The 16300-nt window shown below is 47.0% G+C and overlaps 1 protein-coding gene across 3 annotated transcripts in view; it reads right to left on the bottom strand.

Moving 5' to 3' along the window:
* Positions 1-16300, bottom strand: part of RHOT1 (ras homolog family member T1) — a 1148557-nt gene that overhangs the window by 299569 nt on the left and 832688 nt on the right. For all 3 annotated transcript variants that reach the window (XM_069654964.1, XM_069654963.1, XM_069654965.1), the window contains exon 16: positions 3238-3321. In XM_069654964.1, the coding sequence (XP_069511065.1) occupies positions 3238-3321 (84 nt within the window). The remainder of the gene's footprint in view (positions 1-3237; positions 3322-16300) is intronic.

Raw genomic sequence — 16300 nt, 5'->3', positions numbered from 1 at the left:
ATTTCCCAAAATGCGTTTAGCTAAAGATGTATCATATCGGAAGATTCCTTTAACAATTTGGAGCCTCCAGCAAATTTTACGATCATTTTGTTATTAATTCTCGTTTTACAAAATTATGAGTGATGACTATGAATAAGCGGATACCAATACATTGGATTGTGACTGGTTGTTTACCAGTATAAAAAGGTGTGCAGGAAACAGGGGTATCCAGATTTGTGGATACCATTTTAGTTCTATCGTTTCCTCAGCTGGCTTACCCCCCTGAACTGAAGTCTACTTAGACTTTGTACTGTTCATCATACCATTTTGCAACTTTTGGTGTACACTTGAACTATTTTGCACATGGTTTGTCCTTTACTCTGGTATAGCCAGATCTGGAAGCTCCTCCTGAAGCCTCCCCATGCAGTTATTCCCTATTTGTCTGTTGCCAGCAAGATATTACGATTGCTTGTACCCAATCCCAAACTGACTGCAACACAGACTCTCTTTGGCTTCCTCTGCAAACTCCAGAAAATCCAGAGTGTAGTAGCAAGACTTCTTCTGAACCTTCCCAGAAGAGCAAGCATAACTCATTTCCAGTCTATTTTGCACTGGTTATGTGTTCTTGAACTGTATGTCTACCTTTTTATGACCTTATATGATTCATCCGGACTTCGTTCCAAAAAGCTATCTTTCTATAAACAAATTAGCCTTTATTGATCACAAAACTGTTATGAATCCAATGGCAAAGATCAGGTGTAGGCTATTCTCTTAGAAGACTGCCCGCCCCTGGATGATCTACTGATTTCCATCTGTATTATAACAGAGATTACATGCTGTTTAGAACCAAGTTAAAGACTTCACAAGTAACCTGGTCTCCTTTAACTCCCTTAACACAAAAGAATGGTTGGACACCTATTCTGCCCATGGCATTCTGTTGCCATTCGGGGCAATTTTTTGCGCTCTATAAGAATAAACAAATACAAAGGCTGATTCAAAGTGCAAACCAAGAAATGCCCATACCTGCAACTAGTTAAGCGCATAAGGATTTATATTCAACAACTAAATAGTGCAGCAGTTAACTTAAGTGGCTGTGCCCATTTTGCATAAAAATAAAAATTACCGGAACTTGGCGTGGCAAACTTCCTCACAACTACTTTTATCCTGGCTGTTCTTGCCACACTAGGTAAGACTCACAAGAATGCTAAAGGATTGCACTGTTTGGGTTAAGCCGATCAGATTCAGGGGACTCGACAGGTGAAATATTTTCTCCATATCATCTGAATGCATTCTAAATGGGGCTACTATCCTTGAAGGTAACATCTACTCTTTGTGGCTGGGAGGATACACCTCTAGGCAAGATTCAAATTAAGACTGATAATCTATAGGTGTTCTGCAACAGTACATGTCCACAGGTGTTATTGTTCCATTACTGCCATAGGTACTATTTAGTTATTCTGTTAAACATTCTGCAAGGAAACATGTCCCAAGTACCTTAAAACCAACAGGCACAGCAGGGATGCAAATCTAACAACTTGGCGACCTCCTACAAGTCAACCCGATTCCACATGTGTCCTTCCCATTCAAAGTACTGTGGTGAGAGTCAGAGCTTTAGGTTTTTTTTCCAGAAAGGGAGAAATTATGTTTAAATCAATGGATGTTTGGGCTTCTAACTCTCCCTTGCTCACTGCGTTCACCTCAAGTATGGCCCCACAAGCATCTCGAAGATAGGCACCTTTCTATATTTCATTAAAACACAGTCCATATTGTTTGATCTAACTATGATCTCCAAATAAAAATGAAAAGCAGGAGAATGATATAACTAGGGTATATTTCCCCCATCCTTAAGTTGCACACTGCAATACACACTTTACAAAGATTAAGTACACAGAGTTTACCATATGAACACAACCGCAGACTGCAGAATATCTGTTGGCTTCCTTAGATTCCATTCTAAAAAAGCCTTTCTTATCCTGCTTCTGTGCTGAGTGGTGTTTAATGAATCACCTATAGATTTGGCCTGTGGTAAACTTTAACAAGATAAAGTGTGCTGTGCTCTTATCGATGGAATACAGCTGTATCTGGAAACCCTCTTCAGGAAAAGCAGTCGGTGCTTGAATGACTAGGGCAGTTGAGTCACATCAACGTTGGGAATCTGACAGGTGCCAGCTGCGCAGGTTCTTTGAGATTGTTGCTGCAGTAGAAGAGAGCTGAATGATTCTTTGGAGGAGGTGCTTCTCTGCAGTACTAGGATCAACAATGGTGAAAGTGGTACAGACAGGCAGCCTGTGACAGGGTGGCAAGAGATCACCATGAACCCCACTTAGAAAAAGCCAACAAGCAAAGAATTGTTCGGGCAGAAACAAATCTTTCTAAAGAATCACCAGCAAGTCTCAAGTTTTCTCTTTGGGGTGGGAAACTGCTGGGAAGAGTAACTGCTTTCCCTCTAGGAACCCCCGCTCTTCCCTCCCGGCACCCTACCCACCGTTTCTTGAGTGTTGGACAACTGCGAATGACTCTGAGGCATGACAAACTAAAAGTGCACTGAGGATGGTGGAAATACAGCCACGATCTGATTGGTGCAGGGCTTCCTCTATCCAGGCTATAGGGCTTTAAGCAGCCACCCTCACAGCTGGTACTTTGCATGCCCAATCTATGTGTGTGAGTTAATACAGCTGGAAAGGAAACCGATTTTTCATCAAATATTATACTTTCTGGACAGAATTAATTATATATTCTGATTTAAGTACACCCAGATTACATCTTAATTGAGGATAAACATTTTCAACAAGAGTTATCAATATTAAAAACTATGTAATGTTTCTTAATGCTTTAAATATCTTACAAATCCAGAAAATGATCACATCCATTCTAGACAGCTGCTTTCTTGTAATAAGGTCATTCAATTTTTTAACGTATGTTTCAAAATTGCATCATTTCTTTTTTTTTATTCGATCTAAAGTGAACTAACATTATGTTTGGGTACTCAACTAACAAAGCTTTTTTGTCTGGGTTTGGTGAATTAAGGTGAGCAATCTTGTAGCTAAATTATTATTAACCTTTGTGCTGAGATTGGGGGCTTGAGTTTAGGATCCAGTCTAACCCTAATGTTGTTGGGAGGGGCATACATAACTGACAGAATGAGTTACTTGTACTCACTCAGATGAATACTCATTACTCTGATCTCCTTGAAATCAAACTTGTTGAAACAGCCATTTATATTTCACAGTATAAAGAAATGATAAACCTGGAACTTACCAACAAATATTTTTCTTGTCCATACACATACACTGTGTTGATTGCATAGAAGGATTTGTGTTCTTCTCTTATATGCCTCTGTCTCTGAATAGAAAACACACACATTCAGTCTTTCAGAGAATCACAAAGCAGTACAAACTGTTTTTTATTTAGAAAAAAATGTATTACTTACCACTCAATGTTCTTTCTGATGGATTAGTCCTTCCACCCACAGATTTCCTATCTCTGAGACTCTTTGGAAAGGAACTCACACTTCCTGTTCACAGGTGAATCGAAGAGGTCCACTTGAGAAGTCCCCCAACAGGGGACAGTCTACTACAGAAATTCCTGCCAGAGCTCCCACTCGTGTGAGAGTGAAGACCGTCTGCTTAGCGCATCTGCTACACTGTTCTCCATCCAGGCGAGATGAGCCGCCGCCCGACACACATTCGCCAGAGTCCAGAAACAGTCCCACTGCTTTTCTGCATAGCGGCTATGACCCCACACCACCCAGTTTGCTGAGGTAGTGCATGGCCACTGCATTTCCAGTCAAGATCACCCCAGGCTTGCCTCACACTGAGGGGAGTAAAGCAATCTGAGCCAGCCATTCACCTGCAGGTCCAGCAAACTGATACGTTCCTGGGTTTTCATGTCAGTTGGGGCCAGGTTTGCCGAAGCAACCACCGCTCAGGAAGTTGTCTTGCAGTGCCCATCGCAGAAGAATGATCTCGAGACGCACAGATCTGTAAAAGATCGGCATGATGCCCAAAACTGAGACCATGGACATTGAAGCAGCCACTGGAGCGATCTCATGCGCAATCATGTCTCTGGTATGCCAAACTATAGCAGGTAATGGGGGCCAGAAGGCACAGAAAGGTGGAGATTGGGCTTAGCTTCTGGACATAGAAGGCATCCATCATCTGAAGGATGTTCGCAACCCGATCCTCAGGAGCGAATGCCTTGTCCAGGCAGGTGTCCAATATCGCCCTGATGAAGCAGAGGGACTGAGACAGTGAGACATGGTACTTATTGAAGTTCAGAGCGAAGCCATAACTGTGCATAAGACTACATGGGCGGTACAAATTCTCCAACACCAGGTCCGGGCTCAAATAAGCCAATCGTCCCTTGAAACACCTGTGCATAGGCACAATATAAATAAAAATATATCAATCATGCATGTCGGGGAAGATATGGATTGTTTCCTTCCGAGCAATGGCACGACTTGGAACTGGTAGTGGGCATTGCCAACCACTATAGATACTAACAGATCATTGTGCCAGATGCATTTAGTTGAATTGTAGGTGCGTAATATGCTTGGGATTCATTGGCACACGGCGGTAGGGGTCCTGGAGATCGAGCGACACCAACATGTCCAGCCGCTCAAGGGCCTCGGGATCTCGGTAAGGGTTACCTTGTTGAACTTGTCATTGCACAGGTAGAGGTTTGCAAGCATCAGATCCATAATGGACACAGGCACCCACCTTTCTTGAGAACGAACCAGAAAGTAAAAAGACTCTTTATGAACAAGGCACCATCTCGATGGCACTTCTTTCTCAGAAGCGGACAGACCACAACCAACAGGGAAGTACCCAGAGGAGAGGAAGGAGTGGAAGGAGGGTGGTTGGGCAGGTGTTAGAGAAAGCAGAGGTAGTAACCTTGAGTAACGGCCCGTAGGACCCACACGTCCATGGTGATGTCACTCCCGGACAAACCGAACAGTCTCCCACACACCATTATCAGGTTAACAAAGTACAATTCACAGTAGATTTGTGTATTGGGAAGCTGTGGTCACAGTTGACGCAGCAATTACTCTCAGCACTTCACAGTCTACATCATCAGTGTGAAGGATCAAGAATGAAACACGAACACAGTGGATTCATGTTTTTGGCCATAGACTTATTCAACAAAATGGGTTGGAAAACTCATCTGTCCCTGCTCTATAAGGTATTTTCCCTATCAAAGTAAAGCTAATGTGTCAGTCCTTTGTCAGGCTGTCCAAAATAACAAGTCCTGTGTTCAAAGTACTATCCTTACCCTCACATTCTAAAATCAACTCTAAAGTGAAAGGGTCATGCCGTTGGCCTTGAAGAGTGCACAAATGTTCAAAAGAAGAAATGTTTAACTCCAACACAAAGTTTCAAGTAAATAAAGCTCACAGCTCCAGAGGATAAACACCTTCCCTGGCCTTCTCTTCACTTACAATTTGAGGCCCTTTCTATCAATAGGATCAGCATACTGTATAAAAAACAGAAAGTGTCTCACTCACTAGTGCCCGGGGAATGTCACCCAGGTGGCCAGGACACAGCCATCGCTTTTGGATCCAGTTCCTGGGGGTGGACCAGTGCTGGAGGATCACCTGGGTGAGGGGGTCTTCGGTGAGTGGGACACCGGATGGTGAGACGCGGTATCCCCTTCCCTGTAGTTTTTTATTAAATTACAGTTTAATTACAAACTTTTCATTTATATCCAAATTACAAACAAGAATGTCTGCAACCTACAACAATAAAAAGAAAGAACGGAAAAAAAAGAAAAGAAAAAAAAAAAGCATAAAATATAGATTAATTTCCTTTCAGTCCAGATTACTTTTCATCTAAATGGGGTTTAATACGTTCACTTAAAACTTTTTCGTTCAATTTGTCCATTATATTGTTCCAAAATTGTACAATACTAAAAATCAGGGCTTTATTATTCCCTGAAATAATCGATGCCCATCTTTCGTTTGCATCATAAACAGTCCTTGTTTGTGGAAGCATGTCTTTAAACAAGTTTCTTTTTTTCAGTTAAAGCCGTACAATCTATTATAATATGATAGAGTGACTCCACTGTTTCTGGCAGCTGGCAAAATCTCAATTCTGGTGGCTGCTGCTTTGTCATAACTAAGGCTTCACGCGTAGGCCGACGATTGAGGCGTAGATAGACTTAAGTAAGTATTTCAGATATTGCATGCAGGAAACATACTAAAATATTGGGGTCATTGATTCAAAGGTCTTATTTCTATATCGCAATTTAATGCCAGCTGATATTGCGCTTTAAATTGTATCGTTCTAATCCAATCATTCCATTGGATGCACATTTTTTGCCTCTTGTGGACGCAGTTTAAGCATCTCCATATTTATATATGCACTGTGTAGCATTACCATGGCGGCCTTTTTTCATTAATTTACAACTGTAACTTTTTAGGAGGACTGAGTTGCACGCAATATATCCATTGCTGGGATATGATCATCTATCACAGTATTTCTGAAGAGATACAATTGTTTTCAATTTACTATAGACTCCAGAGATTGAATGGTTATCTCATATCGTATGCGTGGCATGGGATAGGCTCTGGTAGGGCTAATACTTTATGCCAGAAAATCTCTTCTAGCTGTTGCCATATTTTCTGGTCCACACTTAACATGGTTTCACTGCCATAGGATAAGATGGCAACTACCTTTTGTCTGAAGTAGGCGATTACTGGCTTTTATTGAAAATTTGCCAAATTTTTTGTTTAACAGTAGACCTTATTGTGCCAACGAGAGCTTCAGATGTAAAATTGTCTACCCAGTCCTTTTCGACATCTGATTGATTGAGCCATATTCCTAGGTATTTGATTGAATTCACCTGGTCTAGCTTTTCCCACCAAGGCAAATTGTTTTGCTTTTAACTTTAGGTTGGTATATCAAGGTCAAATCTTCGATTTCTTTGCACTGATCAACAGATCATTCAATTGTACATATTCTTCCAGATTTCTTAGACTTTTCTGGAGCCCCATTTGTCTTCTGTCTAATATTACTATGTCAATCAGCAAACATGACGTAAGGCAGAGGAATTGCATTGATTTGCGGAGGGTTGACTACAATAAAGCCTGGGCACTCTGCTATGTCTGTTGTGTATAGATTAACGAGGGTCGCTGCTAGGGGGCAACTCCTGTTTCAAACCATTCGAAGTCGGAATCTGGTTAGACAATGCACCATCCTGAGACAATCTTATTTTGATTGACGTATTCGTCGTATACAGTTCCTTGATGGGTTATGGAATCTCTTTTGGGCAGTTCCATTTTGATAATTTGTCCACTAGTTTTTATCTATTTACTGCATCAAATGCAAGTTGCAAATCAATAAAGGCCACTTAGATTGGCGTTTTCTTCTTTATAGATTCCAGTTTTACGATATTCAAAAGGGTCAAACTGATGTTAGTGCCGACATTCTTCACAAACCCTGTTTGCCTTGGATCTTGTCGTTGGTTAGCCTCCGCTTCCACTTCCAAACGACTTTGGATTTTAAACTGCTTGACTTGGCTGAGGTCTAGTCTGGATTTCTTCTTGTTTATGGAGAATCCCAGACTGAATAAGAGGTCTATTGATTTTTGAGTGTTCAACGGGGATGTTCCGTAGGAATCCCCTGTTATGAGCCATTTGTGGAGTTAAGTATAAACTGGGATGGATTGCCTGCGCAGGTGTGCTGCTGCAACTGCCAGTACCTTTGAAAATATCGTTGGGGCTGAGGCAATGTCGAAGGGAATGACTTTGAACTGATAGTGTTTGTCCTCTATCATGAACCTTAGGTATTTCCTGTGTGCCGGCAACATTGAAATATGAAAGCATGCATCTTTCATGTCCAATGTTACCATGTCATCCCCCTGCGTCAGTAGGGGAATTACCTCTTGCAGTATTACCATGCAAAACTTTTGGAGTTTGACAAATGTGTTCACGGGGGCGCACATCTAGCACAGGGCGCATGTGAGATCCTTTTTGGGTACAAGGAAGTACACTGAATAAATACCCTTGTTTACCTGTAGAACAGGGACAACTTCAATTGTGCCCTTTTCCTTCAGGATCTCGACCTCTTGCAGCAGGATATTGAGGTATTCTGGTGATAGACACCTGGATTTTGGAGGTCTGAATCGAGGTGGCTGGCTGATCTCGATGCAATAGTCGTGGATGACGATCTTGAGCACCCACAGGTCTCTGGTAATCCCCTCCCATGCGTGTAGGAATGATGTTATACGTCCCCTGACCGGGAAGGCATGGGAGCGGACCCGGATCTGAGAGTCATTTCTGACTGGAGGCTGGGGAGCCTCTGGGGGTGGCATTGTGACCCCTTCCTTTCCCACAGCGTTGTCCTCTGCGTGAATATTGATTAGAGGTGGCAGCCCCTTGTCCAGAGGACCAGTTGTTACCCGATTCATATTGGTTATGAGGGGAACGAGAAGGGAGTAGTTTCTTACCTGTAACTCCATTTCTACAGCGTTGGTATCTTTCATGGATTCACATGCTGTGAATATTCCCCGTCAGGCTGGGAATCCTCTGTCACTTTAACCTAGCGTTTTCCTATGGAAAACTTTGACACTTTAGTGTCCTATCAACGTCCTTTTTGGGTGCTTTAGTCCCCACCAATAGGATGTAGGGTATAAATAGCCTCACCCCGCGGCTTCCCTTCAGATGTTAACCTCCAAAGTAGAGGGAACCCAAAACAGGTTTGCCTACAGGGGCGGCCGGCGGGCGCATGTGAATCCATGAAAGATTCTAACGCTGGATAAATGGAGTTACAGGTAAGAAACTACTCCCTTCTCCGGCATTGGATCTTTCATGGATTCACATGCTGTGAATAGATTACATAGCAGTACCAACCATGCATGGCGGAGTGTAGAGGCAAACCAACAAACAAAACTTAATCACATATATGAGGCAACAAACGCATCAAGTGACAAAGTTCAAAATAAACACCCCGAAGCTGCGCAGCTTACCTTATTGGAACAGGCGTTGCAGGACCGCACGTCCCACCTGTACATCATCACCATGCTGCTTGCCCAGACAGCAATGCCGGGTAAAGGTATGCAGCACCGCCCATGAGGCCGCCTGGCAAATGTCCACCAGCGGGATCCCTGACCATAACGCCGCTGACGAAGCCTTGGACCTCGTCGAGTGAGCCTTAGGATCCCTCCTCAAAGGCTTCCCAGCTTAAGAGTGGCACAACAAAATAGTAGAGGACACCCAACGCGAGAGTCCTTGTTTGGAGATAGCCTGTCCCTTGTTGGACGGACTATAAGCCACAAACAGCTGCTTTGGCTTCCTGAAGCCCGGAGTTCGATTCAAATAAAACTTTAACGCCCTCTTAACGTCCAGAGAATGCAGGGCCCGTTCTGCTGGCATGGATGCTAAAACAAAAAACGAGGACAAAACAATGGAAGAGAGTTTGTGAAATGCCGCTGGCACTTTGGGGATAAAGTGCAGATTAGTGGCCAGAATAACCTTGTCCTTCAGGAATCTCAAGTATGGAGGGTTGACGACCAATGCCTGCCACTTCGACATCGGACTGGCCGAAGTAATTGCCACCAGAAAAGCCACCTTCCATGACAAACTTCAAAGGAGTCGTCGACAACGGCTCAAAGGGTGGTTTTATCAGAACCGAAAGTACTACGCCTCCGAGTAAACCTAGCTATTGCAGCCAAATGTACCTTAATGGAGGAACAATGCCAGGCCCTATTTTACCAAATGCAACAGGTACGGAAGAACTTGCTCCGGGGAAATGTTCAAAGGATCAACATTGAAAAGCTTTTCAATTTACGTCCGTATGAGAGATTTGTGGACGCTGCTCTCGCTGCCTCCAAAATTCGTCGACAGTCCCAGGAAATACCTAAATGGCCGAACTCGGGAGTAGTCAGGAGCCAAGCTGTCAGGCTGACACCCCGGATCGTGATGCCACACTCTGCCTCATCCTGAGACAGGAGATCCGGAACCGGCCCCAACCGAATTGGCTCTTCCATCGACAAATGAAGGAGATCGGAGAAACACGTCTGCCTGGGCCAGAACGGAGCAACCAGAATCACACAACATTGGTATCTCCGAATCCACTGGAGGGTTCGCTGAATGAGCAGAAACGGGGGCAATTCATGTGTGAACCGAATCGGCCCGTCCACAGGAACGAAAACACGTCCCCCAGAGACTCTGGATGAGCCCTTCTGCTGGCGAACTCCCGGCACTGCTTGTTTTCCTCGGTTGCAAAAAGATCCAACAGGGATGCCCCCATTTCCGGAAGATCATTGACACCTGTTGCTCCTTCAGCTTCCACTAGTGCAACTGGCCGACGTCCCTGCTGAGCACGTCTGCCTGAACATTCAACACTCCCGGCAGATGATAGGCCACAATGCTGATCTCGTGAGCCAGTGCCCACGGCCAAACGTCCTGCGCCTCCTTCGACAGGAACCTGGAATGTGAAACTCCTTGTTTCCTTAGATAAAACATTGTGGTGGTATTGTCCGTCAACACCCTCACCACCGAACCGCTTATGCGCGGCAGAAACAACTTGAGGGCCCAGTGTACTGCTCTCAACTCGAGCACATTGATGTGGAACAGAGATTCCTCCCGAGACCACAGACCCTGCACCTGTGAATCGCTGAGATGAGCCCCCTATCCTGTCTAAGAGGTGTCTGCCACAATCGTAAATTGGAACTCCGGCTCCAGCAACGGCATGCCATGTTACCAGATTGGCTGTGCATGTCCACCAGTGAAGAGCGTCCACCAGACTTCCGTTGACCACCAACTTGTCGGACCAAGACCCGCGACTCTGAGCCCACCGGTCCGCAGGGAACTCTTGCATCGGTCTCATGAAGAGACGACAGTTTGGCAGCAGCGGAATACACAAAGCCATGGCCCCCAGCAGCGACATTTAGTTTTGGACCGACACCGTTGTGCCTCCCTTCCACTTGTCTGCCCTTTGCAGCAACTTCTTGACACACTCACTGGCAGGCTTCACCTGATTGTGCTGGGTGAGAAACTCTGCCCCCAGAAACACAAACTCCTCAGACGGCTTTGAACGATTTTTCAAAGTTGATGGCGAATCCCAGTCGTTGCAAAAGCTGCATGGTAGCCCCAAGACTGTCGCGCCCTACCCGGCGACGAACCCCTCACCAACCATATGGGTATACATGATGACATTCCTGTCGGAGGAATGCTGCCACTGGTCGCAAACACTTTGTGAACGTCCTGGGAGACGACTTCAAGCCAAACGGGAGGACCCGAGACTGTAGTGTTCCTCGCCGACTACAAACCGCAGAAACTTGCGGTGCCGCCGATGCATAGAAATGTGAAAATATGCGTCCTGTAGATCCAGCGATGCCAGAAATTCGTCCGGAGGCACCGACCGGATGACCTCCTGAAGAGTAACCATCTTGAACTTCAGGCGTTGCAGAGTCTTGTTCAACGCCCGAAGATCCAGAATGGGCCGCCACTTGCTGCTGGGCTTCTTCACCACGAAGTAGCAGGAATAAACCCATTTGCCCTGCTCTGCCACCGGCACCGGTTCTATAGCCCCTTTCTCCAGCATAAGAACCACCTCCTGCCGCAGGATTTGAAGATGCAGCTGTAAGACATACAACGGTGGAATGGGAACCGGGGGACACTTGAACTCCAATGAGTGGCCTAGACGCACTGTGTCCAACACCCAACTATCCAATGTTATTTTTCTCCACTTGTCCACGTGCATAGCCACGCTGCCCCCCAGTAGATTGTCCTGAAGGCAGTCATTGTCGCGGTTGAGCTTGCCTCCCTTTAGAAGCTGAGGACTGCGAACCCATTGTTTCCATGTCCTCCTTCATCCCTTTCTGGGATTCATCGATCTTTTCACCAAACAAGTGCTCCCCTTCACAAGGTATGTCGACGACTTTGTATTGTACTTCCGGGCGAAAGTCAGTGTATTTGAGCCAGGCCTGTCGTCGAAGCACCACCACATTGTTAATCGGCTTAAACCCTGACTCCGCCAGGCCCACAGCAATATTTATGTTGTGGTTGGAGGACTCTTCACCCTCACGCACCAACAGCATGGCATCCTTGCGGTGCTGCTCCGGCAGATGTTCCAGAATAGGAGCCAGCCTATGCCACATTCCGCGATCATATCGGGCCATGATCGGCAAGGAATTGGCCGCCTTGACCGTTGTCGCCCCAACAGTCAAAACCTTCTTCCCGAAGGCATCCTGCCTCCTGGCCTCACTGTCCGGAGAAGAAACACACTTGTGTTGGCTTCTCGCCGCCGACACCACTGATTCAGGCGTGGGCTGGGACACCAAGCATTTTGGGGTAGACTCGGGGGCCTTGAACTTCTTCTCAAACTGACCTTTGACAGCCGGCTCTGAAAATAGATGGCGCATCGTCCGCAGGCCCTCCTGCAACACATGGCCAAGAATAGGTATGGAGAAGACAGCCTTCCTTCTCTTGGCAATATGATCGAACAGGAAGCAATCCTTCCGTTCCTCTTCTGGTGCCAAACCAAACTCCACACACACCTTAGACATCACGGAGAGGAACGCCCCAATACCATCTGGTGGGGATGGTTGCGCTGGACTCCTAGGTTGTTCCACCTCCACATCTGTATCCCACGCGTCGTCCCTCATCGAAGACGAAACAGTAGAGAAAGTGTCCCGCAGCGCACTCTGGCACAGACTCTGGCAGCTCACCTTCTTCTGGATACGACTGTGGACGACCTTCCCTCACCGGCAACGGCACTGGCAACCGTGCCGGAGGAGACTTCCTCAGGAGGTACACCAGGGACCTCGACCACCGGCACCGCCGTGTTCACATTCGGAGGAGGCAACCTCACATCCAGCTGCCCCAACGACGACTGCAGCATGGACAGTACTTGGCGTGACAACAGAGACTGTGGATTAACCAGCGGATAACCAGCTGGACCAGCTCCCACTCCACTCAACGAAGGCCCAACACTTTGTAGCCCCAAAGCCGACGGGCCCAGCTCATGATCCTGGTCGTCATCGACCTCCGATGACACTGAAAAAGTTGCCGGATCTTGATGCAGAATGTTGTCAGGAAGAAGAGAATCAAAGGTGGAAGACTGCCACACCCCACTCGTCGACAACAATCCTTCCGTTTCCACTCATGTGGACGAGAAAAGCATCGGTCCACTGTCGATCACGGTCGTCGCCGGAGCTGACGATACTACCATCGATGACGGATTTGTAGACTGTAGACTAACCGTCGACGAAGGGTCCACCGTCGACGAGGTCGTCGGCACCGCCTCCCTAGACTTTGACTGCACTGGAGACCCGGCTTTCTTGGCAGCACTGGACCAGTGATTAGAAGATTCCCGGCTGGACGACGACCTGCAATTGTCCCTGGAAAACGGGTGCTTCGATGACGATTCCTTCATCTTGGAGAAGCCCTTCTCCAGCACCGCTGACTTCTCGGGCCTACTACCAGACCCCCGGGAATGGTCCGACCAGCCATGCTTAGACGAAGAGGTACCCTTCGACAGCTGCTTACTCAAGCAGATTTACTGCTCCTCCCCACCTCTGACAAAGCAGGACGAGGTTTCTTCGCCAGAGGTTCGGCCGACGCTGCACGTCAACGTTCCGCGGACTTCCCAGCCCGCTCCGAGGACTGACTCCGGACCGACCCTACCTCTGAAGCCGGGTATGTGCCCTCATTGAGCCAACAGATAAGCCGCCGATTGCGGTCCTTACGAGTCTTCTGCGAGAACCCCTGACAAATCTCACAGGTGTCTGTCGAGTGATGGGGGTGAAGGCAGTAGAGGCAATCCATATGCCCGTCACCTTCGTACACCTTCAGCCCACAAGTAGCACAGGGCCGAAAAAGAGACTTCTTCTAAGCCCCTGAAGCCATTGTAGCTCTCGATTACCAAATCGCACATGCAAAACACGAAGAACACGAGGTGATCCCAGCAGTTTGGAAACGGTTGAAAAGGGAAGCCATGGGTCGGGGCTATTTATACCCTAAGTCCGATTGGTGGGGACTAAAGCACCCAAAAAGGACTTTGATAGGACACTAAAGTGTAAAAGTTTTCCACAGCAAAACGCTAGGTTAAAGTGACCAAGGTTTCCCAGCCTGACGACGGGGAATATTCACAGCATGTGAATCCATGAAAGATCCAATGCTGGAGAATAGGACTGCCCAGGAAAGGAGCAGCAAGAACTTCCCCCTCTCTGTTTAAAGGGTCTTTGAGTGATTTTATTCAAAGTCTTCAAAGTTTTGTTTTCCTTCTTGACCGTTTCCAGCGCCTCAGCAACAGCCTTGCCAAACAGGCTAGAGTCTTCAACCGGTTTGTAAATTAAAGACGCTTGTGTCTCTGGTTTAAACCCAGAGTTTTTTAACCAGGCGTGGCGTTTCAAAAGGGTACCATGGGCTAAGGTCCTCCCTGCTGTCTCAGCAGCATCTAAGGTGTTTGAGGATATTGTGGTTTACTTGATATAATTGTAAGCAGGCAAGAACGCACTGGTTCTGGGACCTCTTGTAGGCCGTCCTGCAGCAGGTTCCAATGGACATCAGAATAGCTGGCCAACAGCGTGGTGTTGTTGGCTATCCAGGTGGAATATGCCGCTGCAGTGGTCATTCTCTTCCTGAGAGCATACCATTTGTTACACTCTTTATCCGGTGGTGCGTCGTCTGTGGACAAGGGGACCCCTGCCTTTTTTCTTGTCATTGAGACAAGAGAATATGGGGAGGCATGACTCCTAATATATAGGGGGTCAGAAGGGGAGGGGCGAAAAAGTTTTTCCACCCGTGGGTTAATAGACATGGTTTGTGAAGGTGTTAATAAGGAAGGGGTGATGCGCATTTTGATGGAATTAAGTAAAGTGACTTTACTGGCAGGGGGCTTCTCCTTTAAAATGTCTTCCACAAAATCTGAATCTAGCACTGCCTCCTGCATGGCTATTTTGAAGTATTTGGCTGCTTTTATCAGAATAGCGTTAAACACCATCTGGTCATCTACAGGGGATGCCTGAAGCAGAGGTGGGGAGGAGGGGGGGAGTCCATACATATGGTATCAGGGTCCGGGGTATGGGTAGGGGCCAGCCAAGGCGGGTTATCCACCGGCTGTCATCCCCCCAACCTGGGTCTGATCAGTGGGATCCTCAAAGGGATCATCGTCCTGTAAATAAGGGTCAAGAGGAGTCTCTACTTTATCTGTAAGGTCAAAGGCATCCCCATGAAGTGGCCAATATGTTTTTTGGAATTTGGCCACTGCAGGATAAAAGTCTTCTTCATTAGGCATTTTAGGAGTGCACCCTCTCACAGAAGTCCATAAATTTAGTCAGCCTCTCCATTCAATTATCAAATCTTTCCCTGGTCCATGGAGATGAACCAGGGGGCCAAGACGGGGAAAGGGCTCCTCCTGAGGACTTCCTTGCTTAGGTAATCAAGTTTGGTCTAGGAGACTCCTAGATAAGGACTTGGGGCTCTCAGAATAACCCTCCCGCCCTTCCAAGCGTTTAGACGTGTCTTTCGACGTGTCTTTAGACCTGTCCCTTTGTATGCTGTCCGCCCAAACGATCTTAGCGAGACTCTCGCTGATGTTCGGCGTCACTGGGAGGGGGTTTAGGCTGTTTAGACGGTAGTGCCGTAGACTTCAACGCAACCAGGGATTTTTGCGTCAGCGCGCTCTTAAGAGGCGGCGTGACGGCCTTGTGAGTTTTGGTGCTAGCACTCTTACTTGCAGAATGCCGGATGCATGCCGATGATGCGGTTGCGGGGAGGGCTGCCGATCACGCGAATGGTCGGGTGCTGTCGAGGAACTGGACGCACGTTGGCGCCTTAGCCTGCACAGACTGATCCGCTGAGGCAGTACCGGGGGTTGTGTGATTGTCTCTAAGGGTATTGTGTGCGTCCCCGACACCGGGGTGTACATTTCCCCATAGCAGGAATGTAGCCGTGCCTGGTGGGGCCGAGGACGGATGTCGTGGAGCACAAGCGCTCCAATGTGAGGTCAATGGCATCCGTATCGGAGCCATGGCCGCCGCATAGGTCCTCATCACTTTCAGCGGCTGTGGAGGCAGGGGAACTACCCTCAGCTTGCGACATGGCGTAGGCCGCCAACCGCTTTACTCAAAGCTTCTTGATCATCTTAGGACGAAGGAGCTGGCAGTTCCGACAGGACACATTGTCGTGATTGTGGGGAAAACACTTATTGCACTAGTGGTGCTTGTCTTTCCAGGGGTATTTTCCCTTACAGGAAGGGAAAAATATTTAAATGGTGTGCTGTCCATAGCTAAGGTGTGTTAAAACGATGGCAAAACCAAAAGGGCAAAAAAGAGGGGAGAAGGAAAGACATTTTTGAAAAGAATAGAAACCCCCTGA

This window comes from Ambystoma mexicanum, chromosome 3q (genome assembly GCF_040938575.1).
Source record: "Ambystoma mexicanum isolate Mex_15411 chromosome 3q, UKY_AmexF1_1, whole genome shotgun sequence".
NCBI lineage: Eukaryota > Metazoa > Chordata > Amphibia > Caudata > Ambystomatidae > Ambystoma > Ambystoma mexicanum.
Note: the sequence above shows the minus strand (reverse complement) of the source record. Positions and strands in the feature narration are given on the sequence as shown.